Genomic DNA, 23,297 nt, shown 5'->3' on the forward strand with positions numbered 1-23,297 from the left:
TGTAGCCCTGTAGGGTGCTGATTGGATCATGATTTTGATGATTATAGTAGATTAGTGGTTGATGCTTTAAAGTTTTTTTTTTTTTTTTTTTTTTTTTTTTTTTTTTTACATCTTTGGATAGACAAAACCCGATCAATAGCCAATTCCTACTACGTGGGGTAGTGCGACTTAGTAGAGTCGAACTCCGGTGGAGAAGGCGGAGTCAAGTGGACTTAACCACTTGACTAAAAGCACATCCCATTGATGCTTTAAAGTTTATACTTGGATGTTTTGTAACATTTATTTTATTTGTGTGCAATTTATCTATAACTTTATTGATCAGACCAATAATTAGATAATTGACTTTTTAACCCAAAAAAAAAAAGTTGATCTTTTTATATAGAAACAATTGAACCCAAAACTAATGTTCTGTTTATTGAAAATTATGTAAAGAAGAAAAAAAATTGGACTAAAAACATCATTTAAAATGACACCAAAACGTTTTATTTGGTTAGTCTCGGTGTGTTTCCCATGACTTCTCAATAAAATAGTCTAACGCTTTTTTTGGTTATATGTCTATTTTTTGTCGGTGTGTGTGTTTTTTTTTCCCGTCTTTGCTTAGCTGACTGAAACTCTCTTCTAGTTCCATCTTTTTTCCTCCGGTCTCAAATTCAGGCAAAAATATCTCTTTCGGATTCATACTTGAGACAAGAGTAGAAACACCGATGTTGTGTACATAGAATTAATTCGATTTAACACGTTTTCTATTCAAAGATTTGGAATTTAATCAGAGATCGTTCTCAATCTCTCAAGCTAGAAGAAGACGAAGCTAAGGTTCTTTGTTCTTGGCTTGCTCAGTTTCCTCAGGGCTTCTTGTGTTTTGAACTGGTACGTGTGTTTGTTATACACTACTAATACTATTCTGAGAATAAACAAAATTCTGTATCGCGATTCTAAATTTGGTAATATTTGCTATATTAGGGTTATATGAATGATGATTGTGTTGGAGAAAAATTTAGTTGCTTAATTTGTTAGGGTATAGTTTTAATTTTAACTGCTAAATTTTTCCTCTCATAAAAGCTAGAAGAACTTAGCTTAATTTGGTATATAAGATCGTTGATTACATGATAGTCTTATTATAGTGAAGAGGAAACAATTCATCATATGGCCGGAAGTGGAAGTTGGGATGGAAGCCAATCAGATAATAGCTCACAATTCGAGCCAGGGATTGATAATATATACGAAGCGTTTATCTGTCCATTGACTAAGCAAGTTATGCATAATCCTGTGACTTTAGAGAATGGTCAGACATTTGAACGTGAAGCTATTGAGAAATGGTTCCAAGAATGTCGCGAAAACGGTCAACCTCTATCTTGTCCTATAACTTCCAAGCAGCTGAGTATCACTGACCTAAGCCCGAGTATAGCTTTACGTAACACAATCGAAGAGTGGAGAGCCAGGAATGATGCTTTGAAGCTTGATATTGCTCGTCAGTCACTTTATTTGGGAAATGCTGAGACTAATATTTTGCTAGCTTTGAAGAATGTCCGAGAGATTTGCAGGAACATACGTAAACTTAGGCAACGTGTGCGCAATCCTCAGCTTGTTCGGTTGATTACCGATATGTTAAAAAGTAGTAGTCATGAAGTGCGGTATAAGGCTCTGCAAACTCTTCAAGTAGTCGTTGAAGGAGATGAAGAGAGCAAGGTTATTTCTCTGATCATTTTTTTTTGTCTCTGTTTGTCTCTTATTTCTTTGTTAATAATTTTTTAGTGTGTTGCAGGCAATAGTAGCTGAAGGAGACACTGTGCGTACTATAGTTAAGTTCTTGTCCCAAGAGCCATCAAAGGGGAGGGAGGCAGCTGTTTCCGTGATGTTCGAGCTCTCCAAATCTGAAGCATTATGCGAGAAGATTGGATCAATCCGTGGAGCAATCATCTTATTGGTTGGTCTGACAAGCAGCAAATCAGAGAATGTTTCAACTGTTGATAAAGCTGATCAAACTTTGACAAACTTGGAGAAATCAGAGGAAAATGTTCGACAGATGGCTACCAATGGTAGACTGCAGCCTCTTCTTGCTAAACTTCTTGAAGGTGATTTCACCAAACCACTGCTTTCAATCATTACTAATAAACTGATTTTCTCTGATTGGTTTTTAATGAAACATGATCTGCATCTGCAGGTTCACCTGAAACAAAAGTCTCCATGGCTTTCTATCTTGGGGTTCTTGCCTTGAATAACGATGTGAAAGTTATTGTGGCTCAGACTGTGGGTTCTTCTCTTATCGATCTTATGAGAACTCGCGACATGCGTCAACGGGAAGCTGCTTTGGGAGCTCTTAACAACATCTCATCGTTTGAAGGGAGTGCCAAAGTCTTAATCAACAGCGGAATTCTCCCACCGCTTATCAAAGACTTGTTCTATGTTGGGCCAAACCAGCTTCCAATTCGACTTAAAGAAGTCTCCGCCACCATTCTTGCTAATATAGTGAACATTGGCTATGAATTTGACAAAGTTCCTGTTGGACCTGATCACCAAACTCTTGTTTCAGAGGAAATAGTGGAGAACCTACTCCAACTAACTAGCAACACGGGTCCAGAAATCCAGGGAAAGTTGTTGGCGGTTCTTGTTGGACTCACTAGCTGTCCAAACTCGGTTATTAATGTTGTTTCTGCGATCAGAAACTCAGCTGCCATCATTAGCTTGGTTCAGTTTGTTGAGATTCATGAGAACGATGATTTGCGTTTAGCTTCTATCAAGCTACTTCACAACATTTCCCCACACATGAGTGAAGAACTAGCCAATGCGTTGCGTGGCACTGTTGGACAGCTCGGAAGCCTTGTTGCGATCATATCAGAGAATACAACAACAATCACTGAGGAACAAGCTGCAGCTGCTGGACTTTTAGCTGAACTTCCTGAGAGAGATTTGGGTCTCACAATGAGATTGTTAAGAGAAGGTGCTTTTGAGAAAATCATCTCCAAGATAGTTGGTATTCGCCAAGGAGAAATTAGGGGAATCCGGTTCGAGAGAACATTTCTCGAAGGACTTGTTAGTATTCTCGCTCGGATCACCTTCGCACTCACCAAGGAGACTCATGCCGTTTCGTTCTGCTGTGAGAACAATCTTACTTCACTTTTCCTGGATCTTCTTCAATCCAACAGTCAAGATAACATCCAGATGGCTTCTGCAATAGCATTGGAGAATCTTTCACTTGAATCCAAGAATCATACAAAGATACCCGAACTGCCTCCTCCCAACTACTGTGCATCTATCTTTTCATGTCTGAGCAAACCACCTGTAGTTCTAGGGATTTGCAAGATCCATCAAGGTATATGTTCAGTGAGAGAAAGCTTTTGTCTCGTTGAAGGACAAGCAGTAGATAAGTTGGTTGATCTCTTAGACCATGAAAACGAGAAGGTGGTTGGACCAGCACTTGCAGCTCTTTCTACATTGTTAGAAGACGGTTTAGATGTTGTACAAGGAGTGAGATTGATTGATGAAGCAGATGGGATTACGCCTATATTAAACGTTCTTTTGGAGAATCGAACAGAGAATTTAAGGATTAGAGCTGTGTGGATGGTTGAGAGGATCTTACGTATTGAAGAAATAGCTAGAGAAGTGGGAGAAGAACAAAACGTAACTGCAGCACTTGTGGACGCCTTTCAAAACGCAGATTTTAGGACGCGGCAGATTGCTGAGAAGGCGTTGAGGCACATCGATAAAATCCCAAACTTCTCTGGTATATTCACCAACATTGGTTAGATCTATATACATTCTTGTAAATGATTTTAAGATAATTTGATTCATTTGTTAAACTCAGAGAAACTAGAGCTGTCTTTCAAAGTTGATAAACACTGCTCATTAAGGAACAAAAAATTTCTAAAGGTAGTGCATTCAAAAGTCTGGTATTTAAGCTTAAGAGGATCTGCTACATTTAACTTTTCTAGATCTCATCAATGAATTCTAGAAGATCTTCAATTTCTTGCCTCAAAGCTGTGATCTTTTGCTGCTGAGAAGCAATCCGGTTTTCGATATCACGCCCTGAGGATTTCTTTTCATACCCTTCAACAACAGTGGTATGTTTGGCCATTAACTTCTCTTCAAGTTCTTTCTCTTTCGCAACTAGCTCCTCGACCTGCATTGACAAAAGAGACAGTTAAGCAGAGCGGAGACTAAGAGAGGCGAGAGAGGTGGAGGAGGGAGAAATTTAGAACCTTTGGAGATATGTGAGAGGCTATAGGGGAAGACTGTAAGAAACCCAGCAATGGTTTCAGTTCTTTCGAAAAATCTTTCAGTAAACTGTCAGTGGATTTGCGAGCTGCTTTGCAGGTTTGAATGTCACCGGTTCTTGAGAGATCACGCAGCGATGCTTCAAGCTTATCATGTGTAGCTAAGCATTTTTGGATGATGCTTTGGACTTCCTGGAGTGTTGCTAGGACCTGACAAACAAACAAACAAATGGAGCCGTTTAAATATCTACCATTTAGAGAAACAAAATATCAGTAAATAGCGGGAGAAATTGCTTGAGAAAAGATTCCAGTGTACCTCATCCCATTGAAGTTTTGCCAAGTATGTCGGAGAGGACTTGGAGATTGAGAAGTCAGCCCGTGTGTATATGATGCAAGTGATGAACAAAATGAAAAATCCAGAGATTAACATCAATGGCTCACTCAGCAGATTGATGTTGCTGAACTTATAGTAGACCTATACAGAAAATAAATCTCATGATCAATTAAAGTAGGATATATTCCAGATTTAGAATGACAGCATTTCTGACGTATCATATTACCTGGACATGCTGATTGTGATCTGGAACAACGTTGTTCTTTTCGAGCACAACAACTGGTCTACCAGCTATATCTAAATGTGAATATTTGATCTGCAAATGAACAGAATTGCAACATGAAGAATTCAAATCAGAATAAGAAAAAACAGGGAGAGACTTATAATCACCAGAGACAGTATCCAGACATGATAAATCATGAAGAGATAAAGCCAAGAATTTGCTACCTCTTGAGACTGCTTGACAGCGAATGGAGTGGCAACTGATATATCCTTTGACCCCTCGGGTAAAACTACCTGCAATGGGGGAGGAACACACAAAAAAACATCAAGCTATGACAAGGAAAGTTTCACTCAATGTCAGCACATGAGATCATCCATATTGGTTATTCACTGGTCAATCCAGTCACGATGAAAGGTTACTGCTTTGATTGATTTGATTCCACATCATTCAAGCTAAAGAAAATCAAATTAAGAAAGATAAAAAAGTTGAAAGTGTATAATACAGACCTGTACAATAAGTTTTTCAGTGACAAGGTCAAGTATAGGGGAGCCAAAGGAGATATTAAGGAATCGCTTTCCTTCCGAAGCAAACAAGAAGTCGCTAAGTGGCAAACCATAACCTATCGTGAAAAAAGTTTTCCACCCACCAAACAAAGGAAACCTAGGTTCAATTAGTAGCTCTGTCTGCAACCAAACCAGCAAAAAGATCAAAACACATACAGCAGTAATATTTGGAAGACCAAATCTCGTAAATCCAAAATATAAACCTTTTTCGAATCACTTTGCATCTCAGACGTGGAGATATTTCCAATATCATCCCTGTAATATATGGAATGGGCTCTGGGGGGTAATCTAGCAAGTAAATGCCTAAAGGCAGATGCTCCTCGGGGATTAGGTCTGGCTTGAAAGTCTAACCTGCGGTTGGAATATGAAGAGAATGAAGCAATCAATTTGTGAGCGATTAAAACACAGATTAAAGCTTTAGCAAGAGTATTCACCTTGAAAACTCTCCCCTGAGTTGAGCCCCTCGGTGGACAACATTGTAATGCTCCGTGACCTGTACATTCCCCCAATGAGACACTTCTATCTCTCGCACAAGCTTCTCAGCCACAGCAAATGCAGCCTTGCTTTCAAAATGGACAACTATTGGAGAATATGAATACGACTGGAGATTCTTGTATGGGCCATATTTAAGCTCTGAGCCTTGGAGCTTTGTATTCTCCAATTTGGTGTAAGATTCGATTCTGGCATTGGGTAGTTTGATAGACAAAGACTGAGACTCGACCGCGTAAGGAGAGAGATACTGTGCACTTTCTTGGAGCATAACAAGATGGATTTCACCCTGAGTAATCTTCTCCGGAAATGGCTGAAGTACATTGGGGAATGCAGCAACCACCTCCAACGTCAAAGTATCGCCTTTACTGAGTGGTGTGGGTAATGCAACAGAGTAAACACTAATTGAATCGGGTATTCCTTTCGAATCAGCTTCCCTCACAGAGAGATTGACTAACGTACGTTTAGATTTCCCCTTTCCCTCACTATGGGAAACCGATAAATAAGCCAAGTTGTTCCCAAGAAACTTTGGGAAGGTCAAAATAAACTCAGAAATTGATTCAGAGCCAGAATTAACGACCTAAAAAACAAAAAGGACTTAGAGACACCAACACAACAAGTGACTTGGTAAGTTGGAACCTGACTAACATAAAGTCTCATGGAAAATACCTTAAGAGTCTTAGTAACGCGAGCAATCTGTGAAGTCACATCGATCTGCACAAAAGCAACAAAATTGGATGAAAGGAAGCTAAAAGACTCTCGAAATGATTTCAATCCTAACGAGATTATAAGAAATCCATATAAAGGTTATATCTTGTGAACTGATTTTGAAGTGTTGAGCACAGATGAACAAATGCAAATTTGAATACAAAACCAGATCGAGTGATTGAGACTTACACGACGTTCGACTTTGGATAAAACCAGATCGGAGAACGCCGGCGTCGCAAGAAGAGTGATCGCCAGCAGAAGAAGCAACAGATCGACGACACTCGATTGCTTCATCCTTGTCAGATTTTTCCAACCAGTCTCCGAACTCGCTTACTCACTCAGAGACCTTAGGCATTTACAAAAATCTTGACTATTTTCCCGGGTCGGGTCGGGTCTTGTCAAAGCCCATCTATATTGGGCCTAAACATGGGCTTAAGGCACTATATTGGCTCTTTCATTAGAGACAGGTGGCGGTGAGTTATTGGTTGGATTATGGTGAACCTTGGCGCAGAGGATGATACAGTAGTCGGAAGCGTGAAAAAAACTAGGTGAGGTTTTGGTTTTGGCTGAGTGAGAATTTTCTAGGCGAGAAAATCTTTTGAGGAAAATGGAGACTTCTCTGAGGTATACCTGCAATTCCAAGTCCATGAAAATTCATGCCAAAGAGAAGGTTCCGGTGAACTCGAAAACCCATTTACAGGTGAAACCTTTGTTTTCGTCTCCTTCGTATTCGACTTTAGCTTTGTTCAGTTTTTTGGGTAGTTTCTTTAATTTTGAGCTTAATAATGCCCAAAAGTCTCTTGGAATTTGCAAAGTTTAAGTTTTGAGGTCTATCTAGGGTTTTATTTTGGGTGTTTCGGAGAATGTTGTGTGCATTTTACATGAGTGAACTTGTGTTTTCTTCGACTTTTGGTTAAGCAAATAAGATTACTTTTAAGCAGCTCTTGGAGTTATGAAACCTAATCTGAAAGAAATTGCTGCTAATAAAATTTGACCTGTGATTTGTTCCAATGTCCAGCATTGAGCTATTGCAGGAGTGGTTGGTTTGTGTCTCACACACTCACTCTCTGCTTGGAGTTCTTGTAGGATTCTGTATTATCATTTTGCTGTTAGGGTTTTGGGTTTTGAGAATGTAATCTAGTGTAGGGATAAGACAAAAAAAGATTATGTCTGAATGGTTAACTTCTTTAATGATTGTCAATGGATATTAGCAAAACGAACGTTCATACGCTTCCCAGAATCTTGATTCACTAGTTGTCAGTATGTATACTGAACTTGCTTGTTCTGCTCTAGATGTTTGGCTTTCTGTTACTATCTTGCAATCATATTTCTGTTTCTTATTTTCTTACATGGTTTTTTTTGTTTGGTGATAGCTTCATGGAGAGCTAGATACTGGAACTGGGTCCCCGAGTTACTTTTGTGCGATGATTAGACACTTTTTTCCTGAGGTTTGATTTCAATTTTCTGCTGTTTCTTCTATCTCTTCGCCCTGAAACATTTTACACCTTAGACTGATATTAATATAGTGTTACAAATATCACTTAGGCTTCAACAGGCCTTGGAGTAGGATTGCATTATGATAAGCGCCAAAAGCTTCGGTATCTTGTACGCGGAAAAAAAGAGTTTCCTGTAAGAGCTGATAAGCGTGTAACCTTTAATATTAAAGGGCGGTGTGATTTTGATCAAGACTTAAATCAGGTTTGGTGTTTGTGTTTTCACTCTCAGGAACTTTCTTTGAAGTTATGTTTCTTGCTTGTGCATTATGCCTAACCGAACTGTCCTCATTAACAGAGGAACCCTAAAGGAGCTGCAGAATTTGCCTGGAACATTATGGATTTTAAGGAAGATCAGGATGTACGGATCAAAGTTGGCTACGAAATGTTTGATAAGGTATCTCTCTCGTACCTGAAGTATGTTAACTCTTCCAAAATTTGCTCTTGAGGTGGAAATCTATCAATCTATAAGCTCACGAAGTAGACTGTTCGTTGAAACCAAAGTCTTTTTCGCTTCATAGTATCATTGATAATCCATCTATTTGCCTATTGCCCTCTAATATGATTGCCTAAGCATCACTCTCTTGAAATTGATTGTCATCATAATCAGGCTTACTATCGTATGTAAAACTTGAAAAATGCTTTCCATTTTTTTGGATTCTGCAAAACAATGTGTTGCCTTCTCTTTTTCAGGTCCCTTATATGCAGATCAGAGAAAACAATTGGACTCTCAACGCGAACATGAAGGGAAAATGGAATTTGCGGTATGACCTGTAGCTGCATTTTATATTCATCATCATCATCTGAGAAATGTATTGATACCACTACTGATGAACACATTTTAATTCTACCAATTAATCAAATTCAGAGATCTTCCAAATCATCTCCATTACTGTTGCTAGCTTCTGTGAAGTTAAGGGAAATGTAGTTTTTTTTTTGTGGTATAATAGGGTGCGTATCTACTTGAATTTTGACTTTATGAGTAGAAGACTGTAACACTCTTAGATCCCTCAGAGATCCATTGCCTGAACAGTGTGATGGAAACATAACTTAACCGGTAAAAATATGCTAAACCATCAACCCGAAATTTGTCATGATTTCACTAACCAATTCCAAACCTGGACCATCAAAAAACCAACTAACTCAGACCGGTTTGGTTTAACTGAAAATGAGATGGTGCTGATCGGAACATCAACATCAGTACCAAAATATGAGTTAAAAAGTCCTAACAAAGTGTTGATCTTCAGAATCCGAAGATGGGGTATGCTCAAGATTTGCTTACTGATCATCATGACTCAAAAAAGAGAAAACAAAAGGATCAACGATCGTTTTCGAATGGTAAAAGAAAAACTGAAAAAGTGACTCTGACAAGTCACCAATTTTATCGTTAGATTTGTTAGTGGTTTTTACTAAAAATCCACGTGATCTCTATGCATATAATTAATCAAATATCTACAATAATGTTTTTATTAGAGGCGGCGATATGTGAAAGCTCTGTAAGTGATGAGCTCGCTTTCCGTTTTATCCCAAAAGAAATTTTGTTAATTAAAAAAATTGCACTAGATGTGACAAGTTTTATCCCAAATCTTTGTTACATACTTTAAATTCCCCAACTTGTAAAGATATTTTGGAAAGTAATTGCAATTATCTTTCTATTCATGCATCTCATTCAACTTTTTTGTCTTTTACACATCATGATCTTTGTGTTTGCACAAACAAACAAAAAAAAACGACATCATCTTTGTATGTAAATGATGTCAGGTAATAACTCGTTTTAGCATGTAAGCTTAATTATACTTGAGAAAAGTATATATCCATTGTGATAATAATAGTTGATTCTATCTGTATGATAAAGTGATATCCGTCTACAAATTTCAATATCTAATAAATGACAACAAAGACAAATCACCTAAAGCTAAAATAATATAAATGTTTTCAAGAATAAAGCTCCTAAACAAATGATGTGGAGTGAAATGTATAATCATTAAACGGAAAGAACATGATCTAAAAAATCGTAGAATAGTGTAAATCATTACATTTCTTTTATGTTTGCAGAATAGCTAAAGAAAATTCGTGACTAATTCTCCAAATATATGTGATGTAGATAACTACAAGGAAATGGATGGAAAATAATTCATTTAAAATCTGTTTGGTGAAACTGGAAAGGCTTATCACAAGCCACTTCTTCAATTGAAAAAGGGCTATATTAACCAGGAGTTGTCTCTTAGTGGTAAAGGGCCCTCAGCTGGGGGTACCGCTACCTGGGTTCGATTCCTGGCCACTGCGGTATTCACATACGGGCTGCAGTGTTTCAGGAACCGACACGTGGAGAGTCATTTGGCCACCCACGTGGCTAGTCTGAGCGAATCGATAGCGGTGCAAACACGTGGACCTTTACTCTGTTGAGAAACCGATAGCAGTGCAAACACGTGGATCCTTGCTCTGTCGGCGAGCGTTAGAAAACCTGAGTTATCAAAAAAAAAGGGGGGCTATATTATATATCCGCTTTTGAATGATAACATGGAATTTTTTTTCTTATTAGGCTGTCTCTCTCTAGGCCACTAATGGGGGATGGAGAAAATCTCATGGTTGGCATTAAATTAATTTGGTCACATTCAATGCATTTTCTTTAAATCCTATAATTTGGTTCCAGGTTTCCCTACTTCGATGATATGTAAAAAGCAAACTCCTACGCATTATCAAATATTTAAATGCATATAATATATGATCATATGCATATATAATATAAAAACGATGGAATAATAAGGTCCAAAACAGGGTTTATATAAAAATAACAAAAAGTAAAATGTGCTTTACATGTTCACATGTGACCTGCAGATAGCAGATTATTTGCATATGTATAATTCCGCCGGTATATTTCCACAATGTTATAATAAGAATATCCATTATTACACGAACTCTTAACCAAAGATGTAAATTCAGGCTAACAATACCAATCTAATTAGTTTTACATCGTTGGTTAAGAATTGGTATTGTTAGCCTGAAACTACACCAGCTGGTAAAAGCAGTTTAATTATAACTAAAACTCTACACGAATTCGGTTATGAATTTATGGTTTTTTAGATATTAGTCAACAATTTATGATTCTTTGTAGTTTTTAGATTTGTTTGTTTGCTTCATATGTCTAGTCATGAGCTTATTATGTCCGTTCGTTTAAGTTTATGGTGACCAAAAGAATGTTTATTTTTTAAAACAGTATTTATGTAACGAGTTGTGTAATTTTAGGGACTATAGTTTCTTAGTGTCTAATAATAAAAAGGCGGAGCATGTGGCGGAAAGCAAGAGTGGGTGGTGGGAAATCGGAAAGTGATAAAAGCACACTAGAAGAGAAAGAGTCAACAAAAATATGTAATGGTCTCTTTTTTATATATTTAATTTTTGTCATCTAACTCTATTTAGAAACTCATAATTTCACACGTTTCCTCCTCCTTTTTCTTACCACACATTGTTTCATGTATTATTCTTCTCGTTTTTCATTTATTTAGTTTCCTCTTAATCACTTAGTACGTTTAATTTCCATGCAACGATATACAATAAACGAGTAGTAACGTTCAAGACAGAAAAAAAGAAAAGAAAAGAGAGCCGGCGGTTATTATATCAAAATGTATATATACAAGCTTATGATCTTTCGGTAATGAATATATAAGTTAACAACCACAGATTTCAACAAAGATATTTAACTTAAAATTGGTTATAATGATTTCTTGACTCTAAAACAAAGCTGTTTACATAGTTATTAGGGTAAGAATTGGTAGTACAAATGGTTGAAAATGTATATAAAAAAATAAAAACAAGAGAGTGTATATAAATTGAGTGATAAGTAAAGGGAAAAAAGTTTATGAATAAGAAATGGACAGGCGTCCCTTTTTGCCAAATTCTTTTCGAGTGTTGATGCATGTTTTTTAGTTAGTTGTTATTATCATCTTTCGCACAAACTATGATGACCATTGAGGCCAAAAGTTTCACATGAACCTTCATTTCCTTCTTTACATATTAGGCCGATGAGGTGACTGTTCTCCACATATGTTTTATACCTCTTTTTACTTTATAGTCAGGAGAATTATAAACATCTTCCATATGCATGAATAATTTTGTTAATAAAAAAGTTTCACAATCATTAACCTTCATTTATTTGTTTATATATTATAACTGTATATTTACTTTATACAGTTATAATATGCAGGACAAAAATAATTAAAAGTTTGCCATATGAATATTTTCTTTAGAATATGTTTTAGCAATCTCTTACCCAAAAATAATCAAGAAACTTGCTTATCATATCAATGTGTATGTAAACTAATTGTTGTATCTGCACCCTAACTTCGTTTTCGTAGGTTAGCTCAGTTGTTCGTTCTATGTGTACGTGGCATTATTCTCATGGCTAAGGGTGCTTGGAGAAAACTGTACAGCCAAAAATGGAATTTCGAGATTATGGTTGAGACTTCAAAGCCACAAACTTTTCTCAAGTGTAAGTACGAGACTTTTGATATTAAGATTTAAGATTATTCTTCTAAATAGATGTTTGAATATGCATGCATCTGTGACTTTAACTTAGTTTTTATACTAATTGTAGCTACATTAAAAAGTGGTGTATTTTAATAATTTGAATGGTACTCTGGTTGATATATAGCTTTGTTCGGAGATTATGGGATTTGCCCAGAACCTTAGTCATTGACCTAGTTTGTATTCATTCTTTAATGTTACATAATTCATTCTTTAAAGTTATATAATACCCTTGTTTGAAAAATCGCTAGGCGTTAGTCGGGCGCTCGGCATGGGCCTAGCGATTAATCGGAAAATCGAATTAAAATCGGGGATTAATCGGGGATTAGTTTTAGGGTTATTTTAATATTTTTAAAATATATTAATCCAATATTGTAAAAATTTATGATTTTTATTACAAATTTATGATTTTTATTAAAATTTGAACACAAGTTATTGTAAAACATCACAAACTCCCCATTCAAATGATTGAATAACAAAAATAAAAGGTTTTTTTATACTTGCAATATAAAAAATAATCGGGGTATATAAGATAAGGTGGAAAATAATCGGATTAGGCGGGAAGTAATCGGATTAGGCGGAGAATAATCGGGTTACTGATTTTTTAGGGGATTAGTCATTAATCGAGGCGGATAGGGTGGGCCTAGCGATTAAGCAGGGAGTAATCGGGGCTAGGCGGGGATTTTTAGAACAGGGTATAATACCATGAAATTGTGGTTTGGTGATACAATTTCCTAGTTTTTTTAGCCAAAAGATCAGATAAAATATTATACTTTCTCGGTATATAACATGATACATGACAAATAGGTAGATATATATATATATATATATATATATAGAGTTTGAAAACGTTTACAATTTATTTATTTTCTTTGATCACTTAGAGGTGGTATTGGTGATGCAATCCCACCGTCATTATTAAATAACTAATCGTCTATATATGAGATTGATATACAAAAAGACGATGAATCCCATGTATAGAAAAAAAAGTCATTTTTGGTTTGGAGGAGTAAGATTAAAGATTGATCTTATCTAAACATTAAAAAGTTTTTCTTAATGAATTAGTCGTTATCCCAACACCAATTGCCATGTCAGCTTGATTGACTGCAAGTCCTTGACCAGAATTTTTTTCTTTTCAAAAGGATTTTAACTCAAGCATTCGTTTTTATAACCAACAGTCTGGGCATTTAACTCATAATTTTTTGTAAGTCATAATGTTTTAGTACTTTTGAGTTGCGACGAGTTCAGTAGTTCACAAAACGTAAATCATCTAGGAAAAAAACAAAAAAAACGTAAATCATCTATGTCCTAACATAACACTAAAATAATGGGTGTTATTTAGATTTGGTGTCTTTCAAGTATCTTGTCCCAAGTCCTAAACATAACATTTTAAAAGAATTGTTTATTTTTTTTTATTTTGTGTATTCTAATATTATATATCTTGTCTACCAGACCAGCCATTGATTTAAAATGTTCTTTTCGTGATTTCAAAGGTCATCGTAGTAGTACGTAGAGTAGAGAATCACATTTCTCCACTAGTTCAAACGTCATTAAGTTTCTTTGAACATGTGTATCATCAACTGAGGCAAACACTTATAATATTCGTATAAATGTTCAACCCATATTTGGAATAGCTACTAATTAAAATATTAGTATTTCTCAAATATTATAAAAAAAATTATGAGTGCAAAATGTAGGATCTACCTATGGCATGTCCATCTAACAAATGTATAAGAGTAATTCTAACCCTTCTATTTTTGTGATAACTTGACAGATAACTAAATCTTAAAATATATAGAATCTATTAAAAAAAATTGTCATTTAAAATATACACAAATGTTTTGAATAATTTAAATAATTTTATTCCCTCCACTTTCATGGCTAATAGTAGACCACTATGAGTTGATAATTTGATCCAACTTTGTGAAATCAATTATCAACAGACAACACTCTATTACAATTACAACTTCATAAACAAACAAAAAAGGTTCATAAATTCCATAATTTACCTATAATTATGTAACATAGTTAACCCACTACAGCAGATTCCGCCTGATTAGTTGCTGTGGATGACAAACTAACAATTCATAAAAACGTTAGGGTAATTATAAATTTATAATACGAGAAGAAATAATGTTAAGGATAAGCGATACACAAAAAAAAAAAAAAAAAGAAAAGGATAAGCGATACACAACACACGTTATCAACTTATATCGTGGTTTGGTGTTCAATGGTCGCATCGCACACACACGCTTCTTCCACTCCCATCATGTATATGCCCCCACACGCACCATTTCATTACAAACGCCAAATTTAATCTTAGCAAAAAAAAAGTCCACCAAAACTATCAATATCCCATCTAAGCAAATAAACAATATTTGGAACGTCCAGAAAAAAATCAGATCATTTCAATATCAGCCTATGTTTTTTTTTTTTTTTTGATAAAAAATAACAGCCTATGTTTTCTTAATTTTCTGGTAGAAAGATGTTAGGTAAACTAAAAACATCTCATAATTTGGAAAAATGAGATATAATATACAGCGACAATTTAATTTTAAATAGTGTGTATGCTACAGAAATATTTATAGACTCTCTAACTAATGTATAGAGGGATATTTATATAGATTAGTGTGAAGTGTAAAAAAAAATCATGTGTCTACTAGGCATTTACCTAAACGTAACCTTTTCTTTCTTGCCGACCTGTCCATCCGTAAAAATTTGAGAACGTTAACATACAAAATATTAGGCAAAATATCGAAGAAAAGGACTCATAGAGTTTACATGAGCTAGTCTTTTGAATTATTGACTAAAGGCAACAACTAATAACAATTCGAGATTTACGAAATAAACTAACCTTATAACGGAAAGTGATATTATATTATAAAAAAAAAAGCACTTTATAATATAAAGCAAATATGAAATACCCAACAAAAAAGATCTCACTCACTATAAATCCCTTTCCTCTTTGCCTCCCCAAAAAACGCTCACACTCCTAATCCCTCTCAAGTTTTCAAACCAATCTCTCTCTCTCTCTCTCTCTCTAAGTCATTAACAATGGGGCGCCTTCTCTTCCGTCTTCTCCAAGAAACCAATTCTACATCTCCGCCGGAAGCTCCTCCACCTTTCAACTCCGACCTCGTCCTCATCCTCGCGGTTCTTCTTTGTGCACTGACATGTATCATCGGCTTAATCGCCGTCTCTCGATGCGCATGGCTCCGCCGTATCGCCTCAAGAAACAGATCGGATCAAACTCATCCACCGCCGGTAGCTGCGGCTAACAAAGGTTTGAAAAAGAAAGTCCTCCGATCGTTACCGAAACTCACTTACTCGCCGGATTCTCCACCGGCGGAGAAACTCGTGGAGTGTGCCATCTGTTTAACGGAATTCGCCGCCGGAGACGAGCTTAGGGTGTTGCCGCAGTGTGGACATGGTTTCCACGTATCGTGTATCGACACGTGGCTCGGATCACACTCTTCTTGTCCTTCTTGCCGTCAAATCTTGGTGGTTGCCAGGTGTCATAAATGTGGCGGGTTACCCGGTAGCTCAACCTCAGGATCCGAACCTGATACCCGAATCAAGCAACGAGAAGATGATCCTGCTAACTTCTTACCTTGATTCTTTATTTTAGACATATCCCCATTTTATTTTTTATAAATGGATTTCGGTTAAACAAGATATAATATTAAAAAGTGTTCTTTATCATTTTAAAGGATAATGTTACTCTGTCATGTATATATATTTTATCTATTGTAAATTTTATCATGGAATGGAAAGTTTATCTTTATTTCTTTTTGTCTATGTATTATTTATACTTTAAAGCTACAGACCATGAAACAGTTACAAGAACTTGAAACTAAGACGTTGGACCACACAATTTATACGTAACTACAATCCAAATTACCCGGAATTAAAATTTGCCTTAGATGGTTTTATGTAAGACATAAAAATACATAGTATATGTCGTGAATAGTTTACGTTTGATAGAAGCATCAAGGGGCTTTAGTCTATCTGAAATGTTGGTTGTTCAGTTGCTACAAATTCGATTAACTAATGGAATATTCCATAATGAATGGGAAAAAGTAGACAGATGGACCAGTATACGTAGAACAGATGGTGTAATGTGTTTTGTGTGAGTTTTCTTTTTCCCTTTTCCATTAATAAAGCACCAAACTAATTGTCGGGTTTTATATATTTAATTTGTTCATGTTTTTCTGTTAAAAGTATTTAAATATTGGGAACACGAGCCTGTATCCCACTAAATCATCAAACACGGCTTTAAATTATTAGAACTCCGAAAATGACCATGAAGATGATCTTATTTTTGTCTTCGAAACATTGACCTAACAAAAGATCGCCAAAATCTTAAAGAGTACAGCTAAAGTGCGAAATAAGACAACAAGAACGTAATTTAAAAATAATTAGTCAAGATGTAGATAATTACACACACGAAAAAATAACTGATTTTAGGGATTATTTATCTTTCTCCGTGTAACCATTGAGTAAAACACATACGAATAGTGATGGTCAGGTCCACCATCGCGATCTATCATCATTCATCACGAGTTTTTCCACTATGGAAAGTGCGTCCATGTGCTAAGTGCTATGTTATAAAATGAAATAAACTAGATTGCATAATTGACATTGAATATAGCATTTATCACAAAAATGTCCATCTTTTTTTTTTCTAACGACTATTTTATTTCTAGTGAATCACAAATAAAGAATAAGAAGTCGAAAGTCAAGATTGGTTTACCTGGTAGTCAGAAATGCAGGCGGTCTGACTATCCTTTGACACTTAGTCGGAAGGCACACTAAACTCGGGATAGACAGAGTGGTAGCCCGAAGGGCCTAGCCGTTAACACGGTGGACAAGTCCACTATGTAGCACCTCGGTGCGTTCCTACCGGGGCCGACCGGATAACCGATAGGATATATCAAAAAAAAAGTCGAAAGTGAAGACATGCTTTTTGTTTGTTAAAAGGAGGACCTATACATTCTCATAGAAAAATGATGAGACCAAATTCCCAATCAGGCCGAAGATTCCCACATTCCTGTTTTTGCATTATTAGTTAGCTACATTAGTTTTGTTATTATTATGTTTATTCCCTAGTTAGTGGTGTTACAGTTAAATAAAATCATCATCGGATGACAATATCTGAATGTTTTGAAAAAATTGTACATATTTTTTAGCAGAAGGAAACGTGATGTTCAAATTCAAATTTGATGGACATATAGAAACCAATTTCTTTTACAAATTTCACGCTTGAATAAGACTACATATCTAATACACTAATAATTTTATGTTTTGGAATAGATATGTGCATGCATCATGATTTTATACTATATTTTAAATCTGAATATTCTGGATTTATTGATCATACATATATATCAAGAACAATGTGGATGATTGGTTCGTTTGTAGCTGTAAATTTATTGCTGTAAAATTTTTGTTGTAGGTGTGATAACTGTAGCTGTAGATTTTATTGCTGTAGAAATTAGGCTGTAGATTTAATTAATATAATATTATTATTTAAATAAATTGGTTGTAGCAATAAGATTTTAGTTTTATGTACTTTTAAACAAAAAATATAATTAATAAATAGTAGTTATGTGTTATATAATTTCTCAAATATCAATTTAATAAATTATGATATACATATATATGATGTATTTTAAAAAACCAATGTGAGTTATATATATTTTTCTGCCCCCGAAAAGAGTTATATGTCAAAAAATAGATTTTTACCTACTACAGTATTACTTAGATCCATAAAAATAAATTTTTATAATATATATATATATATATATATATATATATGGATGAAAAAATAATTACTTTTTAAAAGAAAAGGAAAAAATAAAGTGGAAAGAAGAAAAAAAAAGGTACAGCTCTTCTAAAGACCATAAAATTGTACCGTATAAAAATTTGTACTTACAGCCAAAATAATTAAAAAAAATATTGTTTGGGCTGTGAGAAAAAATAGGAAAGTTACAACATTATTGTTTTAATTTTAGGGATGTAGCTTTTTTAGTGGCTTGAAACATCTCATACATCCCAACCAGTCATGTCCAATATCACAACACTTGTTAATCGTTTACCATACAATTCTCAACTGTATTCATTCTCAATTGATATGCTGTTGATTGTTAAGGTATTTAGTTAAAGTCGATTTATGGGCCTCGCATGTGTTTAATGGGCTTCGTAGTCCGAAACTATGACCAAACTTATTAAATCGAGCTTTAATTTCTTTCCTTTTTTCCGTTTTGTTATAAACCTTCGCAGGAGAAAGTATTCAGTTTTTCACTTTAAAACTGGCAAAACTAAAGCATGTAAACAAACTGACAAAGACATAGTAGCCCGCCTAACCAGTCCAATTTAGCATTATAACTGAAATTTCATTTTTGCAGTTCCAAAATCTTGAACACATGTAAGAAAAAAATGAATATGAGGGATAGTCCATCGAAAGCCAAAAAAAAAAAAAAACAAGAATGACGTCAGAATAGTTGCAAATATGAGTGGTATTTATGACATCACATCGAATAGAGAAACGCCCACAAATACAGTTCATCAAAAGTAACACAATAATAGCTTCTACCTGCAAGTAGCAACATAACTTTTAAAAATTTTGTTCTACAAAAGATTTTGGATCTTAGGAATAATAATATTTAGACGAAAAAAAAAAAAAAGGAATAATAATATTTATATAATTTGTATTTTACAAAAGTTGAAAATAAGAAGAGACCAAATATATAATCCAAGGGCCAAGATTCTACAGCTGGAAACCTAAAGGACATGGAGAATCTAGTAGCATGTGAAGAGGTCCAGGAGAAGACGAAAGACCCAAAAGACCATAACTCGCTTCCTGAAACAGAGGGTTCTCCAAGTAATCTCGTACGTCAAGTTCGTTATTATTACCACCGTTGGAAGACGGCTCTGTCTTCACACCGAGGTTAAAGTCGAAGTCGTCTTCATCGTTGTTGTTGTTCCCCGGCGAAAAGATGATTCCGTTGAGCTGAGAGACGACTGGGTTGATTAAGGCTTTGAGCTCGTCGATGTTGTGGCCTGATGATCCGTGTAGGAGGTTATTATTGTAAATTTGGTGGGGATCATCGTAGAGTAGTGATGGGAAGTTGTTTAGGGTTTTGTTGGAAGGTTCTAAAAGCAAAGGTAAGGCTTCATGATGATGATGATGTGTTGCTGAGAGTGAATGGTTATGAAGGTAGGTGATTTGGTTATTGATTCCAACATTTTTTCTATCTCCTGTTTTATTGAACACTCTGCAAATCACCCATTCCTCCTGTATTTCCACCAAAAATAAAATAAAAATAAACATGTTATTACACAGTATATACTCCATTATATGTAATGACTACACCTAACCAAGATCGATATAAATCTTGTTTGAAATGTGAGCCTGACAAATTGATTTTTGATGATAGTTTTTAAGTGTAATTAAAAGGGTGCGAAATAGAAGAAAGCAATAGTGATGGAAAACGACACAACAGTAGCATCGATGAACAGAAAACGGCAAGGTGTGTTTGGTGTTGACATCCACACCACACGTACAGGTTTATATCAAATCTATCACATCTAAACTGCTCTCTCCCCTGTCCTCCCCATATAAGCCAAACAAAACAATGACAATACTATTGAAAAATTGAATCAAGTAAAATAAATATATGAAATTGGAAACAAAAGGTGAAATATTTCGGTTAAACGTTTCATTTCAACTTGTCGATTTTAAAAGTCAACACTTTAATGGACAATAAAAACATCGAATACATATTACATTCGCAATGTTAAAAAGAATTTAATGTTATAAGAACGGACTTGTGTGGATAAAGTAACAAGTTTTTTTTTTTTTTTTTGACAAACGAATTAAGTAACAAGTTAAAACACTAAAAACGAAGGTGAAAATACAAACTTTTTGTTTCAAAAAGTCAACTCATAGATTGACAAGAAAAAATACAAATTTCTTTAAAGGAAGAGGGAGTAAGTAATTTACCTTACACGTGTGGCGGTGTGAATGGTCGGTTTCGAGGCGATACTCATGCATGACCCACTTAGTCTTGAGGCCACGTGGAGCCCTACCTTTGTAGAACACCAACGTCTTCTTCATCCCAACAAGTTGTCCTCCGCCGCCGGCGAAGACCTCCTTATCTTTTCCGGTAGCTTTCCAATATCCAGCAGTAGTTGCTCTGTTAGTCCTCAAACCCGTCGGATATTTCCTATCCCTTAGACTATAAAAGTACCACTCTTTCTCTCCCATCTTCGCCATTTCTTCATTTAACAAAAATTTCAAAACGTTATTTTCTTTTTGTTAAAGATTTATCAAAATATTCAAACTTAAAACAAGATTCCAAAAACACAAAACTTTTAGAGGAGAGAAGAGACAAAATGTTTTAATATATTACCGGGTAGTTCCCAAGGTTCACAACGGTTAAGATCAACTTCGGAAATGTGAATGCCGGAGAGTCCTCCATGGAAGATTTTGGAAGCTAAGTAGAAGGTAATGAGCTCTTCGTCCGTCGGGTGAAACCGGAAGCCAGGTGGCAATCCTCTCTCGTTTCTTTCTTCTCCGGCGAGTTCGCTTAACACATCTTCCACCGCAAGCATCATCTTTTTACTTATTATAACCGAAAAAGAGGCTTTTGTTACACTGAAGAGACACCAAAAGGAAGAACAAAGAGAGCAATGATACAAAAGGTGATGGGAAGTATAACCTTATTGTGTGCAAGATTATATATTTATATACAAAAATGGCACATAAATCGAAGATATGATAGAGAGAGAGAGAGAGATATGGGGTGTGTATGTAGAGGGGTGTGTGTATAGATGTGTGGATTTTGAGTGTTTGAGGTTAGAGGAGCATTGATGATAAAGGCTGTGAAATTCAGGGAGCAGGGGCTTCTATTTGCCCTCACCTGGGGACTCTCTTTCTATTATTTTCCTATGCAAATAATAATTAAATTATACTACTACTATAACATTCTAATTTGTAAAACAACTTTTGCAGTTTTGTGTTTTATCACTATACTGCTTTAGCAAAATTCTTATGGTCTTGGAGTTTTGATTGAGACTGGGTGATGTTAAGTTATGATCTTTCGTTAATGACTAGTCGGTTGGTCAATGGATCATTACAGTGTTGTTTTTGTACTTTATCTAAATTCAAATGTAATAGTATATGATTAAATGGTGTTGACGTTTTGGCTTTTGTTTTTAAAATATAATTTTTATTTATTTTTCAACAAAAATTCTTATTTGGTTTGAAATTTGGAATAAAAACGAGAGAGAGGGAGCTGTTTAACAAGCATACTGTTTTGGGTGGATATGTAGTTGAAAAGTACCATTATACCAATATGCATAAATAAATAAAAAAGCTTGTGCCTTCCATTAAATATTTGGAAATATGCAATGCAACCGCAAGATTAAAAGACACCGATAATAAGGTTATCTCATACTCCACGTCGTCGATTTCTCTAGGGATCCCATTTCTCTATAACAAAACAATTTGCTGTCGTAGTGAAAGATTCAGATTTCAAGAAATGTCAAACAAATAATGTAATCTAAATTTCTTACGTTTTATGGTTATCAGCAAATAAATTCTACTTTAAAGAAAAGAAAAGGAAAAGAGTGTGCAGTAAAAAGATGGCAGAGGTTTATGCGTGCGGGTGTAAGCATATCATTATACATTCATGAGTCAGACCTTTTTCTTTTAGAGTATTATTTTATACACATTCTCCCCTGAGATATATACCAATTCCATTCGTTTCCTTATTTTTCCCTTAACCACTTTCTCCAACGGTTAACTCAATTCTGTGTTACAAATTTGCTTCTTCTTCTTCTTCCTTTTTTTTCTTTAATAATATAACATGAATTTGTTTACCTAAACCGATGAAATTTTAGATTATTTGTTTACATTTCTTGTTTAATGTTTTTTTAATAAATCCGCAATCACAAATTTGATTTGTTAATGCAACACACATTTTTTCTTGGGTCTTGAATGGCTGGAGCAGTTTTTGGATTATGATTTTGCAAAAGTCTTATAATCACCCATTCATGATTCTACAAAAAGTAGATTTCCTAAAAAAATAGGAAAACTAGGTTTTAAGAGATTTTGCCTATTTCTTCATATAATCCAAAAACCAAGTTTTGTGGGTTTTTCTAATAATTTACGTCACATTTTTTTTCAATTATTTTTTATTATTTGAAATATGCTATTTTCACCATTTACCAATTCATTCAAAACACGAAGCCCTATTCTATGGGTTTTTTTTCCTCAAGACTACCGTCACTTTGATTTATTTCTAGCTTGTAATATTTTTAAAAATATATTTTTCTGCATCTTTTTAGCCAAACATTTGAAAAAAGTGACATTGAAACTATTGACTACCACGTAATAAATTAAATTATTTTGAGATGTTTGATTTGATTTGATATAAATTTTGATTATAACCTTTTCAATTTTGTTTCTTCTTATTCATTGTCAAACAAATAAGTTCGGCTATTAAACAATTAACAGCCGTAAATCAACTACATAAAAAATTATGTTGTGTACTGTAGAAGGTGATTCGTTAAGTGTCTCTACACAACTATTTCTATGGGGTAAAAATAATCAAATATAATATTATGAGAACAAATGTTAAAAAGAATTTGCCAAACTCGACACTGCAACAAAACAAGAGTTGCGTAAAAAATCTTTTACTTTTTTTTTTTGGTAGAAAAAAAAAAAAAACAAGTACTAGATGTTAA

General features: G+C 34.9%; 5 protein-coding genes across 5 annotated transcripts; 3 read left to right on the plus strand and 2 right to left on the minus strand.

Moving 5' to 3' along the window:
* The first annotated feature begins 566 nt into the window (after positions 1 to 566).
* On the plus strand, positions 567 to 3,866 carry LOC9325143 (U-box domain-containing protein 43). Its single transcript, XM_021034184.1, has 4 exons — positions 567 to 867; positions 1,122 to 1,686; positions 1,763 to 2,072; positions 2,162 to 3,866. The coding sequence occupies exons 2-4, from the start codon at positions 1,144 to 1,146 to the stop codon at positions 3,742 to 3,744; spliced, it is 2,436 nt and encodes an 811-aa protein (XP_020889843.1). The 5' UTR covers positions 567 to 867; positions 1,122 to 1,143; the 3' UTR covers positions 3,745 to 3,866.
* Positions 3,766 to 6,869, minus strand: LOC9323700 (dolichyl-diphosphooligosaccharide--protein glycosyltransferase subunit 1A). Its single transcript, XM_002889034.2, has 10 exons — positions 6,718 to 6,869; positions 6,490 to 6,534; positions 5,766 to 6,400; positions 5,535 to 5,682; positions 5,275 to 5,451; positions 4,993 to 5,061; positions 4,772 to 4,861; positions 4,528 to 4,686; positions 4,197 to 4,421; positions 3,766 to 4,117 (listed from the first exon to the last, which is right to left on the minus strand). Exons 1-10 carry the CDS (start codon positions 6,820 to 6,822, stop codon positions 3,926 to 3,928), a joined length of 1,845 nt encoding a protein of 614 aa, XP_002889080.1. The 5' UTR covers positions 6,823 to 6,869; the 3' UTR covers positions 3,766 to 3,925.
* Positions 6,870 to 7,040: 171 nt separating this feature from the next.
* Positions 7,041 to 8,913, plus strand: LOC9325144 (outer envelope pore protein 21B, chloroplastic). The gene is made up of 5 exons (XM_002887590.2): positions 7,041 to 7,228; positions 7,902 to 7,976; positions 8,074 to 8,226; positions 8,320 to 8,418; positions 8,715 to 8,913. Exons 1-5 carry the CDS (start codon positions 7,136 to 7,138, stop codon positions 8,796 to 8,798), a joined length of 504 nt encoding a protein of 167 aa, XP_002887636.1. The 5' UTR covers positions 7,041 to 7,135; the 3' UTR covers positions 8,799 to 8,913.
* A 6,423-nt stretch (positions 8,914 to 15,336) lies between these two features.
* LOC9323701 (RING-H2 finger protein ATL8) lies at positions 15,337 to 16,335 on the plus strand. The gene has a single exon (XM_002887591.2). It carries the CDS (start codon positions 15,600 to 15,602, stop codon positions 16,158 to 16,160), a length of 561 nt encoding a protein of 186 aa, XP_002887637.1. The 5' UTR covers positions 15,337 to 15,599; the 3' UTR covers positions 16,161 to 16,335.
* Positions 16,336 to 19,103: 2,768 nt separating this feature from the next.
* Positions 19,104 to 21,747, minus strand: LOC9323702 (protein CUP-SHAPED COTYLEDON 3). Its single transcript, XM_002889035.2, has 3 exons — positions 20,960 to 21,747; positions 20,551 to 20,825; positions 19,104 to 19,842 (listed from the first exon to the last, which is right to left on the minus strand). The coding sequence occupies exons 1-3, from the start codon at positions 21,162 to 21,164 to the stop codon at positions 19,315 to 19,317; spliced, it is 1,008 nt and encodes a 335-aa protein (XP_002889081.1). The 5' UTR covers positions 21,165 to 21,747; the 3' UTR covers positions 19,104 to 19,314.
* Positions 21,748 to 23,297: the final 1,550 nt, after the last annotated feature.

The sequence above is a fragment of the Arabidopsis lyrata genome (genome assembly GCF_000004255.2).
Source record: "Arabidopsis lyrata subsp. lyrata unplaced genomic scaffold ARALYscaffold_2, whole genome shotgun sequence".
NCBI classification, from domain to species: domain Eukaryota; kingdom Viridiplantae; phylum Streptophyta; class Magnoliopsida; order Brassicales; family Brassicaceae; genus Arabidopsis; species Arabidopsis lyrata.